The sequence below is a fragment of the Xenopus laevis genome, chromosome 3L (genome assembly GCF_017654675.1).
Source record: "Xenopus laevis strain J_2021 chromosome 3L, Xenopus_laevis_v10.1, whole genome shotgun sequence".
Lineage (NCBI taxonomy): Eukaryota > Metazoa > Chordata > Amphibia > Anura > Pipidae > Xenopus > Xenopus laevis.
The window spans coordinates 22,866,155-22,888,536 of NC_054375.1; the positions used below are offsets into that span (position 1 = coordinate 22,866,155).

Consider the following 22,382-nt stretch of genomic DNA (forward strand, 5'->3'; position numbering starts at 1 on the left):
CATTCGAATAGTTTTTCAACCAGCACTCACACCTTATAAATAGTGTTTTTATGCTTTTCCTTATATTTGGTTTAATAAGTGTCCTTTTCTAATATTCCAATGGTTGCTAACAATAATGCTACATCTCTGCACAAAAGAAATACATTTATTAATTGAACTGTCTCTCTGCAGGCTTTTCTATACCTTCGTGAAAAAGAGAGGCTGTATACTGTATATTTTTAATACGCTATTGCAACGGATTCTGTTACAATTGATGCTAGACAGGCCAATAGAAAATAGCTTAGGAATGTTTAGTTGCCAGTGAACAGCATGGCTGTTCTGCTGTAATTCCTCTGCCCTTTTACCAAATGCTTTTAGTATGCACTTTGCACTTAATATCATCCCTGTGCTACTTATTTTTTTTACGGAACTATGGCATATGTGGTGAATAAACAGCATCTGAGCAATGTCTGCATTAACATCCCCTCATTTCTAAATAGTCTCTCCCTGCTGTTTACCTTATAGGTATTGATAATTAAAGTACTTTAACAGAAACGGGGTTTGGAGTAAAACCTGGGGTAACGTCATACATGATAACCTTTCCTATAATAATGCAATCATTTTAGAAAGGATAACCGCATAAATACACCAATGATATACTTACACAGTGGACCGTTACTTAATCAAAGGATATCATCGATTCTCAAAGAGAAAGTGTTGTTAAAAAAAACGCTTTTTATATGCTATGCTCACCAGAGACGGGTTTGTGTGCAACATGTCATTTGTTTAGGTCATTTTTGCATTTGGCTGAATTTGTGTTTTATCTGAACTGCATTGTATGCATAAGCACTTGCTATCTTGTTTGTTTTTCCTTATGGTGTGCTCAAAACGATTATTCTTTGAGTCAATGCAGTAGTTCATATGAGTAAGAGATGCCATGCAGAAAGAAGTCTTCAGGGCAGTATTAATTAAACATCTCTCTTGAAGTAATCACACTGTTATAATTGAGAAAATGTAATGTTTCACTTGGCATTTAGTCTAAACTATGCTGCCAGTGAAAACGGGGGGAAATCTCTACATTTAAAAGGGGAATCCACCTTTTTACATGTAAAGGAAGAGAGAATGAAGCCTACTCAAAGGGCAGATATTGCATCCATATGTAATATTCATGGATAAGTAAATCCCTTTAAACATATAGGCACTAAATTAAAATGATTGGAGTTTAAATTAACACCTATCCCATTCTGACTTTCTGCTGGTTCATTTTATTTATAAAATGAACCAGCATATGTTCATATATGGTACCTGCACTCAGTCACCGGATTTCACTTTCCGGGTGTTTGGTTAATTTACACTCGACTTACATACAACTCATACAGAGGGTATTCCAGTAATGTACTTTGGGTTGCTTGGCCTTTATTAGCATTTAGCTTAAATAAACCACCTGCCCCAATTCCCTCTGGCATGTGTTGTCTACTGCAGAGCACAGAAAGGTAAAAATAAATACTATGCTAAGACAAACATCTGTTTCATTTAATGGGTAAATCTATATGTTTCAGCTTACATACAAATTTAACTTAGAGATACTGACATCAGAAAATAACCTTTTTTTAATATCTATCATAACATTGTCTTTGAATGCTATTTATAATTTTGCCATAAAAGTATTTGCCTGATGCTTTTACATTACCTTTCTTACTACACTGTTACTCTATGAGGGGGCTGCCATATTTGTGCAGCAGGAGTCCGTTAGCATTAGAAACTCTGACAGGTTAAGAAGGGACAGTCGGGTTAAGGACAGTAGGGGGGGGGGGGGTGTCAGTAGTACTGGCCAACTTTAGCCTGTAACAGTCTCTGAGTGAAGTGTATTCTTGCCCTTTGATTTTCCATATATTTTAGTGCCTCAGCATGGAGAAAACTGCATAGCAGCGAGATTCCATTTTGCCTTTCTCCCCCACAAAGAAAACCCCACACTCTGCTCCATTTTCTTAAAATTTCAAAATATACACTAATTATTAAAATGCATTGTTCTTTGTCATAGTTTTCACTTTAGCTTTTTGATAGCTACAGGACGTGCTTACATTTTACTTATTCTAATTTGGTTTCTTCCCATTCTAATGCATTAAAAGGGACACATTACCTCCTGAAAATAGTAGTAAAAATTGGCAGTGCAGCAGGATACGGTAGTACAAAGCCAGCGAGACTTACTAGCTGTAGCACATGCCACACTGTGGTAAAGTAAGGATGCCTCTGGGGGTTCTCCTTTACTCAGACACTTTATTCGTATTTGTGTAGTTAAAGAACGCTTTTTAGTAGTTTGAGCTTTATTGGCAGCTTTAGACTGATAATACAAATCTTTCTGCTCAGCAGAGAAAGTCCATTTCACCATAACAGACTGTGCTGCCTTCGTACTTCATTACTCATAGGATTGCTGGTGCTTAGACCTACCTCCCAACATTCTGGTAATAAAAAGAGGGGCAAAAAAGTTGCCACACTTAGTGCTGCAATTTTTTATTTGACTACGCCTATTTTTGTGGCCACACCCATCTAATTACCATGTTTATTTTACAAAATTTGGCAGGTTCTGAAAGTTTGAACATATTTCTGTGGGTTTCTTCAATTATTAGTTTTGCTAATGAAGATGAATTGCCCTTTAAGCTGTGAGTCTAACTTCTCCCAAGTGACCTGTTACCTTATTTGCTTATCTCAAAATTGTTACAAAATTATCTTATCTACAGCTGTGGCTGTTCTGGGCTCTCTGCCAAAAGCCAATTAAGTTAAGTTTTTCTGCCTGTTCCGTGCAAAGAAAATCGGGACAGTCCTGTACAAACAGGGACTGTCCCTCTGAAAACGACCGTTGGGAGGTATGGCTTAGATGTTCATTAATATTGGAAAGCCTATGATCAGCTCACCTTCATAAAGCATGACCTTGAGATCTCTTTATGACTATGGCTTCTAAATCAACTGCTTTAATATGTATGGCATTTAGAGAATGAGTCTCTATTGGGGGAATGTAATTAAAGAGCAAAATAATTCGCACCAATAAGAAAAAAAATCCACATCTCGCAATGTATTATTTTTCCTTAAATGGTTATTACATTGCGAATGTTAATTGCGCACACTTAAGCACTTAAAGGTGTCGTAATCTTTTGGCGCAAACATAACGACTTTTTCAGTAAGAAGTTTTATAACATTTACTGCGCACTAGCGCAAACCATAAAATTAGCAAACAGTCGGAAGTGGTCGCTAAACCGTTTCCGGGTTCGCAAAAGCTTTATTAAATTCGCACAACAAAATTTGTTTGCGCAAAGGCATAACTTTTCGCATTGCCGTTACCGACTTTTATTACATTCCCCCCGTAAGTTGCTGAGATTGTATATGTAATGGGTAAGGTTACTCATGGGCTGAAAACTCAACTGCTTTTACTGTCCTGTGTCTTCAGTGGAGAAAGTGAATGCAAATGTCCTACACTGCCAGATTATGTTACATAGGTTGTACAGCTTGTAGGTAAACTATTTAGGTATATATAGTAAAAAAAAAAAAAACACGTTATTCTTTACCAAAGCAGTGAGTCTGCCTCTGAATTGAATATTTTCTTCCACTGCAACACCATGGTTAAATCACTCTGAATTGAATATTTTCTTCCACTGCAACACCATGGTTAAATCACAACTGTGCCTTTTGCTAGATGTTTGCTTTGATACCCTTGTAATATAGATCACGTGACTATAATATTAATGGTGGTAGGCTTTTAAACTTAACAGCACCAGCTCTTTATCTATGGGTAAAATTGTCATTGTAGACTTTTTCAGTTAAGGTGGCCATAGACACAGATCCGATCGTACGAATCGAGGATTCGTACCATTTTCTGATCGTGTGTGGCGTGTGCCGACATCTTTCGTCTGGCGGAGATCGGTCAGGTTTGATTTTGACCCGACTGATCGCGCTGGAGCCCATGGCACATTGTAATCTGATCATACGGCCGAACAATCAGATATAGCCATGCCTGTTAATGGCATATCGGGGAAAGATCTTTGCATCTATGGCCACCTTTAGTCTGTTCCACTTTCAAAATGTGGGAAATATGTGTTTCAGTGTTACACAATAACTTAAAGGGATACTGTCATGAGAAAAGTTTTTTTTTCAAACATATCAATTAATTGAGCTACTCCAGCAGACTTCTGCACTGAAATCCAATTATCAAAAGAGCAAACAGATTTTTTATATTCAATTTTAAAAACTGACATGGGGCTAGGCTGTCCCAGTCATATGTGAATTGTGCCTGCACTTTAGGATTGAACTACTTTCTTTCAGGCTATTATTTATCCTACTTAATGTAACTGAATCAGTCTCAGTGGGACTTGGCTTTTACTATTGTGTGTAGTTTTTAGATCTACCAGGGAGCTGTTGTCTTGGGTTAGGGAGCTGCTATCTGGTTACCTTCCCATTGTTCGTTTGTTAGGCTGCTGGGGGGAGGAAGGGAGGAGGTGATATCATTCCAACTTGCAGTAAAGAGTGACTGAAGTTTATCAGAGCACAAGTCACATGACTGGGGCAGCTGGGAAACTGACAATATGTCTAGCTCGTGTTAAACAAGGGAGTATACTGCACCGTTAATGCTGGAAAGACAACCCATATAAACTGGGTGTTGCTCACAGTAAGACTGCATGAGAAAACTTCCTTCTACCTTCCTTCCTTCCTTCCTACTACCTTCCTTCAAATGAGAAAGCAAGTCACAATCACTTATACCCAAAAAGAGCCACTCCCAAGTGATCATAATAACTTCGCTAATACCCCGGGCCAGAGCTCCTGTTAGCAGCAAACTGCCTTGGCCTAGTGTTCTTCTCAACAATCACTTAAAGCAATTATGGTGGTATCTGAGCTGCCCTATAAAATCATAGCTTGGAGCGGATTCTATCTCAGGGATTCTTAAGAATAAATAAATGTAAGCCTTTCCTATCACTGCTACTTTTAATGTGCGCTGTCTATTCGTGTAATAAAATTGACTTTTAAAGAGTTGCTTGTGTTTTAGCCAAGCCAAATAAAACTGCAAGACGGCCTTCCTTAAAATGCTGTTCAACTGTGGCCCTGAATGACCAAGACGACCATTAAAGTAACATTTTATTTAGTTTGTAGCTGTTATTATTGCCTGGCATTGCATGCTTTATTTCTCATTCTATATTCAGGTAGAAAGCCACAAATTTGTTTATCTCTCTGTGTACAAACTAAAACCATTTTATTCTACACGGTTTATCTCTTACCAACTCTGTAAACATGCAACCTTGTGGACCTATTTGAAATTGAATGGCTGCCTCCACGGTTAATTACAAGTTATAATCAAACTTTTTTCACTGCCAGAAATCGTTCCAATTCATTTCAGTCCCTCTGTATGAAGCATGTAGCGCACCGTTAACAAGGCAATAAAATAGCATTTCTACCCTTAAAGAGCAGTTTGGACAAGGTCATTATCAACATAAATGAGTATTAATCCTATATATGCTGGAGTAGGGCTAATGGATGAGAATGTCTGCCAGTTCATTGGCATGGGACGTCTGTATTAGAGTCTCAAACTCAATGAGTATGAGGGGTTTCTATAAGTAACACTGTTCTCTTGTGTAAATAAATGTTTACACTTTTATATTAAAAGATATGAGAATTAGATCCTGACTGTATTTTTTACTTTTATAATAGATTTTTAAAAACTGTAATTCTATATATATATATATATATATATTTTTTTTTTTTCTTGAATAGGGAATGTATATACATTTTTTCCCTTGTAAATGGAATTTTGTCTTGAATATTTGGGCTTTTTTTTAAGTCTTTGAAAAGGTGTTTAAAAAAAAAAAAACTTTATTCTTGTACCACAAATATGGCTAAAACCAACGTCTGTTCTGCCATTGAAAATAAAGTATTTTGTTAGTGTATTTAAAGTCTGTTTTATTTCGCTGAAAAATTTTCGCATGAAAATGGTTCTCCTGCACGAAATAACAGTATGGGATCCGTTATCTGGAATCCCGATTTTGCCGAATCCTGCAGCTAATGGCCGAATACCGAACAGAATCCTGGATACTTCTACTTATACTCCATAATGCTTCTGCAATACTACAGATATTTTTTTTTTTTTTGTAGGCTACATACAGTAGGAATGGGAAATTTCCCCAGACTGCTTTCTATGTAGTATTGATGTACAGTCACTATATACATCTATATATCCAGAATGCTCTGGACCTGGGGTTTTCTGCATAAAGGATCTTTACATCATTTAGATCTCTATAATTCAAGGCTATTAAAAAAATGTAAAGTGTCACCCAATAGGGTTGTTTTGCCTTGAATAAGGATTCATGATCTCTTAACACCTTGTACAGTTTTATTACAGAGAAAAATGAAATCTTTTCTAAAGATATGAATTATTTGATGAAAATGGAGTCGATGAGAGATGGCCTTTCTTTAATTCAGCAGAAACAATTCCTATGTTTGCTCATAGCCTGTACAGAGAGATTCCATAAAACTATGGCTGCTTAGGTGTTCCCCTGTACTAAGCACAATTCAGCAGGAACAGTCCCTAAGTTTCCACATAGCCTGTACAGAGAGATATCGTAAAACTATGGCAACATACAGTATATCCCTCTTAAGGACTGGAGTCCAAAACTGCACTGCATACTCCAGATGAGGCCGCACCAGGGACCTATAAAGAGGCATAATTATGTTTTCATTCCTTGAGTTAATGGTCTTTTTATGCAAGACAGAACTTTATTTGCTTTAGTAGCCACAGAATGACACTGCCCAGAATTAGAAAACTTATCAAAAACTAGGGATGCACCGAATCCAGGATTCGGTTCGGGATTCGGCCAAGATTCTGCCTTTTTCAACAGGATTCGGCGGAATCCTTGTGCCTGGCCGAACCGAATCTTAATATGCATATGCAAATTGTGGGGAGGGCGGGATTTCACGTGACGTTTTGTTACAAAACAATGAAGTAAACCAATTTTTTCCACTTGTTTCTTTCCCGCCCCTAATTTGCATATGCAAATTAGGATTCAGTTCGGTATTCGGCCGCATCTTCCAAGATCGATTCAGGGATTCGGCCGAATCCAAAAGAGTGGATTCGGTGCATCCATAACAAAAACCCTAAGATCCTTCTCATTTAAGGAAACTCCCAACACACTTTCATTTAGTGTATAACTTGCATATATGTTATTTTTGCCAAAGTGTATAACCTTGCATTTATCAAATTGAACCTCGTTTTTCAGTTTGCTGCCCAGTTTTCCCAACTTAGACAAATCACTTTGCAAAGTGGCAGCATCCTGCATGGAACCTATAGTTCTGCACAATTTAGTATCATCTGCAAAAATAGAAACCATGCTTTCAATGCCCACGTCCAGGTCAGTAATAAGTTGAAAAGCAAGGGACCTAGTACAGAGCGGTACTCCTCTAACAACACTTAGGGGCAGATTTATCAAGGGTAGAAGTAAATTCGAGTGAATTTTAGAAATTCGAAGTAATTTTTTGGATACTTCGACCATCAAATAGCATACTATGACTTCGAATTCGATTCGAAGTAAAATAGTTTGAATATTCGACCATTCGATAATCGAAGTACTGTCTCTTTAAAAAAACTTCGACTTCAATTCTTCTCCAAATGAAACCTGCCGAAGTGCTTTGTTAGTAAGTATGTAAGTCTTTACACATCGAAGTAAAATCGCTCGATCGTACGCTAAAATCGTTTGAAACTTTTGATTCGATGGCCAAATTCGGTGAAAAATACTTCGACTTCTATATTCGAGGTCCAAGAATTTCAGTTAGAGGGTCGAATTTCGAAGTATTTATCACTTCGAAATTCGACCCTTGCTAAATCTGCCCCTTAGAATTAGAAAATGTCCCATTTTAGACAGTTCTCCATCCAGGTACAAATACATGTTCCAGGCCAACATTACTTAATTTAATCAGTAACTTTCCATGTGGCACTGTATCAAATGCTTTAGCAAAGTCTAAGTAAATCACATCCACTGCCATCCCAGAATCGAGAACCCTGCTATTTGCTATGAAGTCCAGTATCTTTTATTAACCCCTCGAAAAGCTTTCCTACCACTGACGTCAGACTAACTGGCCTATAGTTTTGAGGCTGAGAACGGGATCCCTTTTTGAATATCGGCACCACGTTATCAGTTCACCAGTCTCTCGACACCATGCCAGACCTTAATGAATTCTGAAAAATTAAGTAAAGAGGTTTGGCAATCCGAACTAAGCTCACTAAGTACCCTGGGATGAATACCATCTGGCCCCGGACCTTTGTTTATCATTGGTACCATGCATCATCAGTTGTATTGCTAGAATTGGGACTATTAAGAAGGAAACCTTCATTAACTGGTTCCTCATTTGTGTAGACAGATGAAAATTAGGACTTTAAAATCTGAGCTTTTTTTTGTTCTCATTAACCAGCTGACCCCCGCTGATATTAAAGGTTCCACCCCTTCCTGCTTCATTTTTTTACTATTAACATATTTAAAAAATAATATTGGATTCTTTTTACTGCTTACTGCAATATCCTTTTTCATGTCGATTTTAGCTTGTCCAATAGCTTTTTTGCAGGATTAATTGGCCACCTTGTACCTTATAAATTATTTGGCTATCCCAGCTAACTTGAAAGCCTTAAAAGCACGTCTTTTGTTACCCAGCTCAACACCAACATTTCTATTGAACCAAAACGGTTTTGCATAGCAACAAAGTTTCTTGCTTACAAGGGGAATATACTGACATATTTATACCTAAAAAAGCATTTCCGAATCAGCAGCATAACTACATTATATATCTTATGTTTCATAAACCAAATCCATATCAGAAATCAGATAAGGCCTGGTCACAGTTAGAGCTCTAATTCAACAAAGGCCCAAGCCTAGGGAGGCTGTTGACGGCTAGGACTAGGATTACTGCAGGGAATGCATTTCCATTGGTGACTCTGCACATGGTAATATCAGGTTTCCCTGCCACTGACTACCCGTAAATACTCCTCACTCCTTATGAGCAGGTCTTCGGTGGACATTGCTTCCAGAGTCAGTTTGAAACCCAGCAATGAGCATGACTACTGGATAAAATGTTTTTGGATACTTTTATCCAATGAGTTTATGTAATACTAGACATTAAGCCCGTTAAATTAACGGGCGCTAGAACATATGTAGTCAAACATTTATAAAAGCAGAATTGTTCACTTCTCTGTGTTTCAGATACTTCCTGCCCCCCTGTGCATGCACCTACGTTTTCTGGTGCTACAGTGCGTGTTAGTCTGAAGTGCCAGCTTCTTGAAACACATGTAAGGTGATCAGCTCCACTTGGTGAAGGTTTGGAGTTTGACACCAATTATAGGTGCCTTTGTACTAAGTCTACAAAAGAGGGTGTTGTAGCGCCCGTTAATTTAACGGGCTTAATGTCTAGTTTTGTTAATAACATCATTTGTGTATTACCAGACGGAGTAATAGCTGTTTGTCCTAAATTCAGCACTATTTGTTTTTATTTACTTTCCTGAATGGTTACACATTTTCTTTAAAAGCAACACAAATAGGGACTACCCCAGCAGTCAGTAGGGGGTTAAGAGAAGCTGCAGACCTGATTGACTCTCCCCTGGTCCCATTACCATTAGTGTTAGTGGAGCAGAACTCCTGTCCCGGGCAGGACTACACTTCCCAGCAGCCCTCTCACCGGCTCAGTGGGCGAAGGGAAGCTGGGAATTGTAGTTTGGCAACAGCTGGAGTGGGGAAAGGTTCCCTTCCCCTTGTGTCTCGCTTGTTATCACCAGTTGAGTTGTGTCGCACTTGTAACACCCCTCCCTCCCTCCATTCTCCCGGCCTGTCTCGGCTGATCGGACACTTACCGAACTGCTTGTCGGCCAAGACACGGAGATAATGAGCGGAGCAGAGAAGCAGCAGCGCAGCGATACACACGGATCCCATAGTCCCGGCTAATCCATCAGCCTGAGCAGCGGCGCTGGGGAGACATGTGGCTGCTGCAGCAGAGGGACAAATACACGGAATGCCCACGTAGCCCCGAAGTCTCCTGTACTTCTTCTAACAATCGGCTATTAGCCGGCAGGCTGCAAACAGCAGACGGTGTAATGTCGTGCGCACTCTGCAATCCACTGATCATGTCGGCTGTTTGCAGCCTGCCGGCTGAGAGCCGATTGTTAGAAAAAGTACAGGAGAGCTACAATAAAGGTCTGTTTTACTGCTCCACACGATCACTACAGTACAGCACACCACAGCGGGGGAAGGGGACTTGCTCGGCCAGTAGATCAGTTGACTCCAGGACAGAAGATAGGAGCGGCCCACATTTTCCCGTACAGACATTGAATAATAAGACGGTCCGTGGGGCACATGCGCAGTAGCGCAATCCCACGGACACAGGGACTGGACGCAGAGACACTTCAACTTTATTATATAGGATATCAGTGTGGCACTGTTACAGATACAGAGACAATGGTTTTGTTTTTCTCTCCCAACATTTATTATACTGTAAATCTTTTTTTTTTACATTGTTGAACAAACTTACCGTATACCAACTAGATCTGCACAGATGCTCATTACAATGCAACCGTTTAGCAACATTTTAAATAATAATATTTTCTTTCTGTAAACAAAATTATACAATTACCAACAGAGCAACATACTACATTCTAAAAAAAATGTAAAAATTAAAACTAAAAAAGAATTACTCTGTTTAAGAAGCCGCCAGTGTTCTAAATTGATCATTCTTTTCTAAATCTAATAAATATTTCCATTTTTATAGATACTTTAGTTCAGACATTTTGTAATTAACATTCATTTCAAATATATATATAACATTTATTATACATTATTTTAAGTTAGCAGCATATTTATTTCAACCTAACACTCATCATCAGTTATAGATGTGGGTTAATTTAATGCTTCTAAGAGTGCCTCTGTACGTGCGGTTTGGTATGGTCAGCAATTCCTGCTTCTCACAAAAGCACGTGCTGCAAGGCCCAAGGATGCAAAGCAAAGTGAGGCTAACATAGTGCTGGTTAGTTGTTTGGTGCTAGTAAAAGTTCAGCAATGAACAAATGACAGGGAGTCAGATGTACAGAGGTTGCTGCACCTGTGCCAGGTAGATGAGCCTATATGTTCTCATCAGCCTGAACCATTACTATATCTGCACTGAGAGTAGTGGTGTAACTACATGGTGCCAGGCCCCCAGCAAAGAAACTTTGGAGGGGCCCAGCAAATCTTTTCAGGAAGGAGAGCATGCCTGGGGGGGGGGGGAGATTTATACCCAACCAGTTACACCCCTGACAAAGGCCCTTAGGGCTTCTTGCACCTCATCCTATCCAGGGTGACTGAGCAAGCATTTTCCTCAAAGGAGCCCCTTCACTAAAATCGTAAGACATGAAGATCCAGATTATGGAAAGACCCCTTATTCAGAAACCCCCAGGTCCCGAGCATTCTGGATAACAGATCCCATACCTGTACTGGTTTCCTGCTCGCCACAGGGACTGCGTCTGCCTGGGTACAGACATACAGAGCGATGGCAAAATTAAGTTAAAAATAGTATAAAATAATTTTTAATGAGCATAGTGGGATATTAAGGTGTATTCGCATGGTATTGGTTGGCTTTGCACAATTATTCCTACTGATTAACAGTTTATCGAGAGTTCACAGGGAGAGCTTGGACCTTCTGTTCTATAGAAATGAGCACTAGAGAATGGCGGATGTTTTTTTGAAGGTGTCAAATAATTGTCATGATGAAACCTTTGTGTACTTTATAAGGATGCTTTTCAAGTGGGTTATATATCCAGCCTCCTCTGTTATATACTGCCATTATATCCCAAGCTAGAATAGCTGTTAAAATATCACTTGTTTCTATCCAAGAGGGACTGTAGTGTAGAACAAGGAACTGGATCTACTGCCTGGAGCAGCAATTCCTTTTCTTTGGTGAGTCAAGTAACCTTACGGTCTTCTCCTTAACTTTATCTTCCTGCTCCTTCAGTATCCTGAGAGGCAAAAGAGATGATTCATATAATAATGTGGGTATAAAAGAAGGAAGGACACAATAAGTATTCACATGTTAATATTAGGGATGCACCGATTCCACTATTTGGGATTCAGCCGAATCTCTGAATCCTTTGTGAAAGATTTTCCCGAATACCGAATCCTAATTTGCAAATGCAAATTCGAGTCCGGAAAGGAAAATGTGGAAAAAGAATGTTTTACTTCTTGTTATCAGACAACAAGTCATGTGATTTCCCTTCCCACACCTAATTTACATATACAAATTAGGATTCAGTTCGGCGACACACAAGATTCGGCCGAATCTGAATCCTGCTGAAAAAGGTTGAATCCCGAACCAAATCCTGGATTCAGTGCATCCCTAGTTAATATGAAGAGCACAGGGTTTGTTCAGATGACAAGTTGGCATCTTCAACTACAAACATAATCCAAATGGGATAAACAACAGGAACCCCAAGAATTTACGTATGTATATAAATTTACTGTACATGAGGGAGTGCAACTGAAAGCGAAAAACATACAGTCACATGATAACCTTTTTTTTTCCTTACCTTGCTAAATGCAACACAGATTCTTCAACATTGTACCCAGAAGAAGCGCTGCATTCATAGAAAATTAAATTACAGTCCTTGAAGAAGAAAAAAGGAAATTAGTTTGTTTGAATCGTGACGGTCAGAAACAGATTTTCCTTCACTTTTACAAGAGATCTGCTTAAAGAGGTTTCAAAATTAAAATGTAAAAACACTGGCTTTTCTAGGATTTAAACTACAATGGTTATATTTGCTGACTGTACCAGCTGATAAGAGCCAGTGTTGCACGATGCAGTTGCATTAGAAAAGAGGTTGTGGTTCACCTTTAAGGTAACTTTAGCATGCTATAGAATGGCCAATTCTAAGCAACTTTTCAATTGGTTTTCATTGTTTATTTTTTATAGTTTTATAATTATTTGCTTTTTTTCTTCTGACTCTTTGTAGCTTTCAGATGGGCATCGCTGACCCCTTCTAAAAAGAAAACTGTATTGCTGATTTTTATTACTCTTTATATCCAGGCCCACTCCTATTCATATTCACATTTATGCAAATCAATGCATGGTTGCTAGGGAAATTTGGTCCCTAGCTACCAGATTGCTTAAAATGCAAATTGAAGAGCTGCTGAATAAAAAGCTAAATAACTCAAAAAAACGCAAATAATGAAAAAATAAAAACCAATTGCAAATTGTCTCAGAATATCACTCTCTACATCATACTAAAAGTGATCTAGAAAGTGAACAACCCCTTTAAAGGAGATGGAAAGTCCTTTTTCTACTCATTTAATAAGACACCGCCAATTATTGCATTTACTTACATGACACCCGGGGCTAGTGCTCCTATTAGGAGAAAACTGCACCAGTCCGGGCTTATTACAGTGACCACCAAGGGGCCATAGTCTTACGGCTTCTCCTTTCTTCTTACAGCTGCTCATGCCCAGTAGAGAGAAAAGCCAAACTTTAATGTAAAAGTCAGCTATTTCGTTCTACTGCACATGCATCTGACCCGGGAAATGTGAAGAAAGAAGAAGCAGGAAGACAATCACTTTCTGACTAATAGGTTTCCAGAAAAACGTCATCTCCCCCCTCCCCTCTCCAGATAGGGAGAGGGCGGCCATGGCAGGCAGTGAAGGTGGGGTAGTTCTACTTTAAAGGAGAATTCAAACCGTAATAAAAAAATAAAAAAACTCTCCCCCCTACCCTGGGTAGACCCCCTTTCCCCCAGCCTATATAATCACCTCTTTATAAATCCTTTAGTGCAATTAGAATTGGTAAATTAACAAATAAAGAAATAGTGGCCCTATTCAAGTCTTTTGCTAAAGGTGTGTGACATACTCTACCTTGGCGAGATGTTCTCCTAAGCCAAAGGGCACTTCTCTTTCTTTTTCAATATCCGTTTTGTTGCCTAAAATCATTATAGGGATGTTTTCCCCTGTGGCTTCCTGTGGGGCAAACAACACAGATAAAAAATATATATATATATATATATATATATATATATATATATATATATATATATATATATATATATATATATGGAATCCCACAGTACCAGCACTCAAACCGATGTTTCCAGTAGTGCACGATCAAAGGTAGGCATGTATATAACACGATGGATCAGCACACACTGTAATTTTGTGAAGCAATAGTGTTTATTTCATACAAAACACATTTTAATCCGACGTTTCGGTCCCACCTGGGGACCTTTTTCATCCTTGAAAAAGGTCCCCAGGTGGGACCGAAACGTCGGATTAAAATGTGTTTTGTATGAAAATAAACACTATTGCTTCACAAAATTACAGTGTGTGCTGATCCATCGTGTTTTTTATATATATATATATATATATATATATATATATATATATATATATATATATATATATATATATATATATATATATATCATTATAAGTAACAAAATGCAATGTCATGCTAAAAGGATTGAAAAAAAAACTTCTATAAAAGTCAGTTTGGTTTTGCCAACATATACAACTTTTTTCGTTTGTTTCTACACATGTGATCAGAAGTTGCCATGTTTTTTAGAAGCCATTCTTTGCAAATTTTAACAGAATATTAACATATGGGGTGGGGTTTGTACTTTTCAACATAAATACTTTAATGGCTCCTCACCTCAACACTGGTCAGCCATTGTCGCACTGCCATAAATGTTTCTTTGCATGTGATATCATACATCACAATTACACCGTCTGCCTTTCTAAAGAACTGTTTGGTAATGCTCCGATACCTAGAAACGAAACAAGCAATGTAGAATATATATAAATTCAGATCTCCAGTGATGAGATGGAGCAGGCATGGTTTCATTTACAAGCTTAGTATCTAGTATGACACGCAAATAGACCATAGTACACTGTGAATTCTGAATTTCAGCCCTTTGAATTATGCTGTGCATTTGTTTACGTGGCAGTGAGGCAGAGATCAAAGAGGAGCTGAAAGGGTTAATGGAACAATTCTGAATTAGGATTCAAAATAGGTCCCCAGCACAGGTCACCTCACCTTAAGAGATCTACAAACCCATGAGAAAAGTCCACCTAGAAACATGGCTTCTGTGTGAATACATGGGCCATAGTAAAGGGGTCAGTGCCTTGCCCTGATTGAGTCCACTGAGAATCCTGATTTTTACCCTTTCACATTTTTGCAGCTAAAGGGCTCACTCTTTAGATGAGTAGTTAGTGCACCCAGTGGCACAATACAGCCCGAGAAACATCACTAGGTAAGCTTCAATACAGCAGAATTTCGAATTTTGGCTGGGATATATCCAAATCAGTGTATAATATGTGCAAGGCTGCAGGCACATAGAGTGTTGGCTCTGCTGCTCTCAGCCTTTGTTTTTTTGCAGTAGTGGAGCAGAAGTAAAGATTGGCCTGAAAACACATAAATGGGCATTTTTGAGCCAATCTATTGCACCCAAGTACTTGCATTTAGGGGGAAGCTGTACTTTTCAGTACAGATACAGGGTGATGTGGAAGGGAGTGAATCTGCTTCACTCAGCCTGCAAAAAAACACGAGAGCAGGAACCAATGCTCCATGTCCCTGCAGCTTGATTGGTATCGCTAGCCCTCTCATGCACCTGTCTTACCGATATTTTTTTCCCTGATACCATCCCTGAGGCTGTGGCAGTTTATGGTTTAATAAAGTCAAAATTAACTCATGACAAATCAATCACCTTTCTTGCCCAGCCGTATCCCAAAGCTGAAGTGCCACTTGGCAATTATCCACTGTCACTGTCTTTACACTGTAATCAACTCCTGTGAGAGAATGAAAATGGAAAAGGTCATTTCACAGATCTGAATAAAGATAACAAAAAAAATGAAGAGAACAAGAAAAAAAAACGAACAAAAATGGAGAGCAAAAAAATAAAGAAACTTTATATATATTTTTTTTAAACAAAACAGTGGGTTCAATACATTTCTAACCCTAAATATTTATATATATAAATTATATATATATAGATATATATATATATAGATATATATATATATATATATATATATATATATATATATATATATATATATAAAACTATTATATGACTCACACACCCTTCTAAAAAATGTTAATATATTTCTTAAAAAACATTGTACAAAAATGTCCAACATTTCAGCGGTTATTAGGATCTTTCTCAAATATTCAAATATGGTTCAACAGTATTACTACTACAGGTATGGGATCCCCTTATCCAGAAAAATCTGAATTATGGAAAGTCTGTCTCCCATGGACTCCATTTTATCCAAATAATCCAAATTATTAAAAATTATTTCCTTTTGCTGTGTAATTATAAAACAGTAGTTTGCACTTGATCCAAACTAAGATATAATTAATCCTTATTGGAAGCAAAACCAGCCTATTGGGTTTATATAATGTTTACATGATTTTCTAGTAGACGTAAGGTATGAATATCCAGTTTACATAAAGATCCATTATCCGGAAAACCCCATGTCCCAAGCATTCTGTATAACATTTTCCATACCTGCACTACTATAACATTGCAGGTAAAAGCAAACGTGCACCTAGTGCTTATATTTCAACAACTTATTTCCATTATAAATACATAATATCATAATCATCACACTTCACTTGATAAGACCACATCTAAAAGTACAACAACAGAAAATGTAACACTAAATAAACAATGCACTAAGGCATTCTGTAATGACCTGCAACTTCAAATCCCACCAAATGGTGTCACCTGTGTATCTTAAAAGCTTGCATGATGTTTAGTAGTCTTAGTTGTTTAAAGGGATACTGTCACGGGAAAACTTTTTTTTTTTCAAAACGCATCAGTTAATAGTGCTACTCCAGCAGACTTCTGTACTGAAATGTAATCCTCAAAAGAGCAAACAGATTGTTTTATATTCAATTTTGAATCTGACACTTGTGCTTGCACTTTAGGATGGAACTACTTTCTGGCAGGCGGTTATTTCTCCTACTTAATGTAACTGAATCAGTCTCAGTGGGACTTGGCTTTTACTATTGAGTCTTGTTTTTAAATGTACCAGGGAGCTATTATCTTGTGTTAAGGTGGCCATACACGGGCCGATAAAAGCTGCCGACAGACCGTGTCGGCAGCTTATTGGCCCGTGTATGGGGCCCCCCGACGGGCTTCACCGATCGAGATCTGGCCAAAAGTCGGCCAGATCTCGATCGGATGGGACAGAAAATCCCGTCGGATCGCGGCCGCATCTATTCGTTGATGCGGTCCCGCGATCCGACCGCCCGTTTGGGCATCGTTAGGATCCGATCGTTGGGCCCTAGGGCCCACGATCGGATCAGCCCGATATTGCCCACCTCAAGGTGGGCATATCGGAGGGAGATCCGCTCGTTTGGCGACATCGCCAAACGAGCGGATCTCTCCATGTATGGCCACCTTTAGGGAGCTGCTATCTGGTTTCCTTCCCATTGTTCTTTTGTTAGGCTGCATAGGGGGAAAGGGGGGGGGGGGTGATATCACTCCAACTTGCAGTACAGCAGTAAAGAGTAACTAAAGTTTATCAGAGCACAAGTCACATGACTGGGGCAGCTGGGAAACTGACAATATGTCTAGCCCCATGTCAGATTTCAAAACTGAATATAAAAAAATCTGTTTGCTCTTTTGAAAAATGGATTTCAGTGCAGAATTCTGCTATTAACTGATGTTTTCCCATGACAGTATCCCTTTAACTAAAAATGTCACAAGGTGAAACCTGAATACAGCCATTGGAAAGCCTCATTCAGGAGTGGATTTAAGTGAACTTATATTATTTAAAATAGGGTATAATCTTTCTGTGGTCTTTATAAAAGTACTTTTTCTATTGTCATTGGAAAGGAAACCCTTGTTTGTTTCATTTCAAGCATTTATTATTTTGTATATGAGGGAACATTGTTTTATGAAATGTTGTAAATCTCTTTATTGTTAAAAGGCAATATAAGCCTGTGCTTTAACATGATCACAGTTTTAATATATACATTTCAGTCCTTCAGGTTGTGGTGTTTATACAAATGGCCTGTAGATGTCACTGTGCTTATAATTATATTGTGCATACTTCCTGGAAGCTTAAAAGTGAAAGTGAAAGTTACTGTTGTGTAATGTCTGCATGACTCTGCTAATAAAGCACTGTTATACTCTACTCATCCTCGGCTACCGAAAACATAACAAACTTACGACGAGAGCAGCAGCCTGCACCTTTTCTTCCAAACCCTGGTGAGCCTACCATACCTTTTACTGCTTGGATCCGTATGTTTGAAAATTACATTATTGCTGCTGACCAAGTAGAGATTTCTGCTGCTAGAAAGCGTGCTTTATTTATTCACTGCCTGGGAGCAGAGGGACAGCGTATATTCTATACATTACCATTACCTGATGATACTTACATTATGAAACTGCTCTTACTGCTATAAAGAACTTTTTCGTGCCAAGAGTAAATGTGGTTGACAACGTGGACAACGTAATGACGAATCCACAGAACAATTTGTAGCAGCTTTGAGAGAGCTGGTTGTTACCTGTGAGTTTGGGAATCTAACAGATGAAATGCTGAGAGACCAAATAGTGGAAAAAACAAACTCACCTCGCATTAGAGAGAGACTGCTCCTAGAGCAGGATTTAACCCTTGCAAAGGCTATGACAGTTGCTAACCAAATTGAAACAGCAGTGGCAGAGGCTAAAACTCTCAGTCATGGAACTGCTGGGAATGTACAGATTGTGAATTCAGCACTGTGGCCTAATAATGCACAGGTAAAATACAGTGCTAAGGAAAGGGATTCACCTACACTGCAAAACCGTGCAGCAAATACAAACAGAAAATACTGCTTTCGCTGTGGTTCAATAAAACACACTGCAAATCATGTTACATGTCCTGCAAAAGCTGTACAGTGCCACAGATGCACAAAGGTAGGACATTTTGCTAAGATCTGCCGTAGTTCTGCTAAAGATGTTCATGAAGTCACTACTACAAATGTTACAGTGTTAAGTGTGGATAAAACTGGTATATTTATTCCACACAAGTCAGTGTCAGTACTGCTTCTGCTGACAAGGGACACTCCATTAACCTGATGCTTGATACAGGTTCAGCTGTTTCTATACTACCAAAGGATATTTTCTTGAAATACTTTGCAAAAGATCCGCTTGTTGCTCCTGCCCTAAAACTGGTCAGTTGCTTAAAGGATCCAATCCCTGTGCTTGGTTGCTTGCCAGTGACTGTACAATTTGAATCAAATACTGAAAAATGTGACTTTTACATTGTGAATAAGGGTACTGCTATACTTGGAAGGGATCTCTTTGCTGCATTAAACCTACAATTATTACACCACTTGAAGTGAGATGCCAGCGAGGACCATACACATATGAACTGTCTGATGAACACATATGGAATGCAAGACTTGCTCCTGACTTTGGAGAAGCTCCATTTGATGAAGGACATTTTCCTACTCCTGATCTCAACTGCAATAGGCCTGAAGAAAGTGAAACTATAAGGCGTACTGAGAGAATGAGAAAACTACCTGCATGGACCCAGGACTATGTGATGTGAATAATGTATATTATTGCTTTAAGATGCATTGTTGTTGTTTATTACATTTGCCCAAATGCTTTCCTACTATAGGGGGAATATATGGTGTTTATACAATGGCCTGTAGATGTCACTGTGCTCATACTGTGCATACTTCCTGGTAGCTTGAAAGTGAAAGCTTACTGTTGTGTAATGCCTGCATGACTCTGCTAATAAAGCACTGTTATACTCTACTCATCCTTGGCTACCCAAAACATAACACAGGTGTCTTGCACTCAAATGCAACACATCATGTATAACGGGGTGTACAGCCAAATCAAATCTACAAAACTATTATAAGACTGGCACACCCCTCTTAAAAATGTTAATTATACGCACATTGTACAAAAATGTAGGACCTTTCTCAAGGATAGTACACCAGCATTAATACCAACTTTAAAAACTATCAACAATACAAAAACAAAGAATCAGTGCCCAATTAACATCACTATTCCATTACTTGATTAACCAATCAGTGCTAGGCTATATACAGTATAGCATATAAGCCTAGTGTATATATGTGTACAACTTATTTCCATTATAAATACATAATACCATAATCATCACAGTTCACTTAAGACCACATCTAAAAGTGCAAAATAGAAAATCTAACAATAAATAAATAACGCACAAGGCATTCTGTAAAGACATAGATGAGAAATTGCTCACTTACACAGCCAGGATCAGGTTAAATACACTCATGTTTTATGCTAAGAAAACAGTGGTTATGTTATACACTGGATGGGGAGATACCCACCCTAGCCTTCTAGAGGAAGTTGCTAGACAATGCCCTTCCCCTCATAAAAATAACCTATGAGACAAGAGGGACATATGATAAATTTGGCAAGATTTGGGGAGACTGATGCGACCAGGACTCCCTGAATACCTAAACTACGTCCCTAAATATGAGGCTACCTGACGTATGCCACCAGCCCCGTACATGTCTATACCAATAATTGCAACTCTAAGTGCAGATTTATCAAGGTAAAAAAATACGAAAATTCAAAGTAATTTTTTGGATACTTCGACCATCGAATAGGATACTATGACTTCGAATTTACTTCGAACTACTGTCTCTTTAAAAAAACTTTGACTTCAATACTTCGCCAAATTAAACCTGCTGAAGTGCTATGTTAGCCTATGTGAACCTTCTACAACCATTTTCTAAGTATTTACACATCGAAGTAAAATCGTTTGATCCTACACTAAAATCGTTCGTATCATTCGATTCCAACGATTTAATCGTTCGAACAAACGATTTTACTTCGGTCATACTATTGCCAAATTCGGTGAAAAATACTGCGACTTCGATGTTCGAAGTTGAAGTATTTCAATTCGATGGTCAAATTTCGAAGTATTTTCTACTTCGAAATTCGACCCTTGATAAATCTGCTCCTAAGTGACTGTATTCTCCTGTCTATATATAACTACCCTTGACCTGACAGTAATCAAATGTAATTTTACCAGATATTGTATTGTACTTGTTTGTTTGTGTTGTTAAAATCAATAAAAACTTACCTTTAAAAAAAAAGGCTTTAGTTCCTCACATTTCTATGCAATGCTTTTGTTCAACCCACTGAATTAAAGCTGGAAGTCTGCAGTTCAACTTTATCTGAGTTGTTTCATTTAAAATTCATTGTGGTAATGTACATAACCAAAATTAGAAAAAAAAGTTGTCTCTTCAAAGATTTATGGGCCTAACTGTACATCATACTAAAAGTTAACTCAAAGGTGAACAACCCCTTGTTTTGTGAAAATTGTGAAAGAAACTGAGAATCAGGAAAAAGAGAAAATGCTGGAGATACAGATAACAAGAGAAAATATGAATGTTTATGTAAGTTAATGCTGAGGTTTCTGTATATAGAAAGGTGTGCTATGTGCGCATACACTAGGAATAAAATAAAATTGTAATACAGACTCATAAGTCCTAATATGGCTCATAGCCTATTCAAAGAGACAGCATTACACTGTGCTATTGTATGTATTCACCTGTAGCAGCACAGCACATCTTTAACTTTAAAGTTCCTTAATTTATATCAGATGTGAAAGGGGTCAGTTTCATGTGAACAGACGTGTAGCTGAGAGCTCCTCTCTCTGGGCCAAGATAATTCTGATTTAAGACCGTTCTCAGTCGACCAAAACGGCCACAGAAACACTGGACTGGCAACAGCTACCCCAGAGGATATTAATGGGGCATCATAAAGCTCAAAAGAAGCTTCGATGATGGCCAGCAGGCTAGAAAAGCTTGTCTGCGAAGACAAGCAAAATGGCTGTCAGGCCTCATCCAGGAGTCCTCCCTCCTCTCCTGCAACGCACCCAGCACCCAAACCCACGCTGCAGAGAAACAAAGTATACGTGCACTAGCCTCATCAGTGCTAAGACTGAGGAAATAAAGCTTGATCTCTCATAAAGCATGATCTGCAGAGGTTGAGGGAGTGGACAACTACGGTCGAACAGCGGGTCAGAGCAAGATACATGTGCACCCCTGCCTGGACGGATGCAGGAGACACAACGGCTAGTAACCAGCAGTATTGCGAAAATGGATGACCTGGAAAACCGCCTTAGAAAGCAATAACCTGCGATTCGTGGGATTCCCTGAAAAAGTTGAGGTGGAAAACCTCAAACACTTTATTGAAATGTGGTTGGCAGAAGTGTTTGACCACGCTAGGCTCTCCTCCACCTTCGCATTAGAGAGGGCCCACAGGATCCCGACCAGACCTGGACCTTCTGGAGCACCACCGCGGCCTTTCATTGCCAGGCTGCTGAATGCACATGACAGGGATACCATTCTTTTGATGGCGCTTACACAGGATCCCCTTA

The 22,382-nt window shown here is 38.7% G+C and overlaps 1 protein-coding gene across 2 annotated transcripts in view; it reads right to left on the bottom strand.

Moving 5' to 3' along the window:
- Positions 1 to 22,382, bottom strand: part of cracr2a.L (calcium release activated channel regulator 2A L homeolog) — a 105,325-nt gene that overhangs the window by 5,126 nt on the left and 77,817 nt on the right. For both annotated transcript variants that reach the window (XM_041586044.1, XM_041586043.1), the window contains exons 14-18: positions 15,707 to 15,788; positions 14,653 to 14,767; positions 13,863 to 13,964; positions 12,548 to 12,624; positions 9,848 to 11,980 (exon numbers count right to left, since the gene is read on the bottom strand). In XM_041586044.1, coding sequence (XP_041441978.1) covers positions 11,890 to 11,980; positions 12,548 to 12,624; positions 13,863 to 13,964; positions 14,653 to 14,767; positions 15,707 to 15,788 — 467 coding nt within the window. In that variant the 3' untranslated portion in view covers positions 9,848 to 11,889. The remainder of the gene's footprint in view (positions 1 to 9,847; positions 11,981 to 12,547; positions 12,625 to 13,862; positions 13,965 to 14,652; positions 14,768 to 15,706; positions 15,789 to 22,382) is intronic.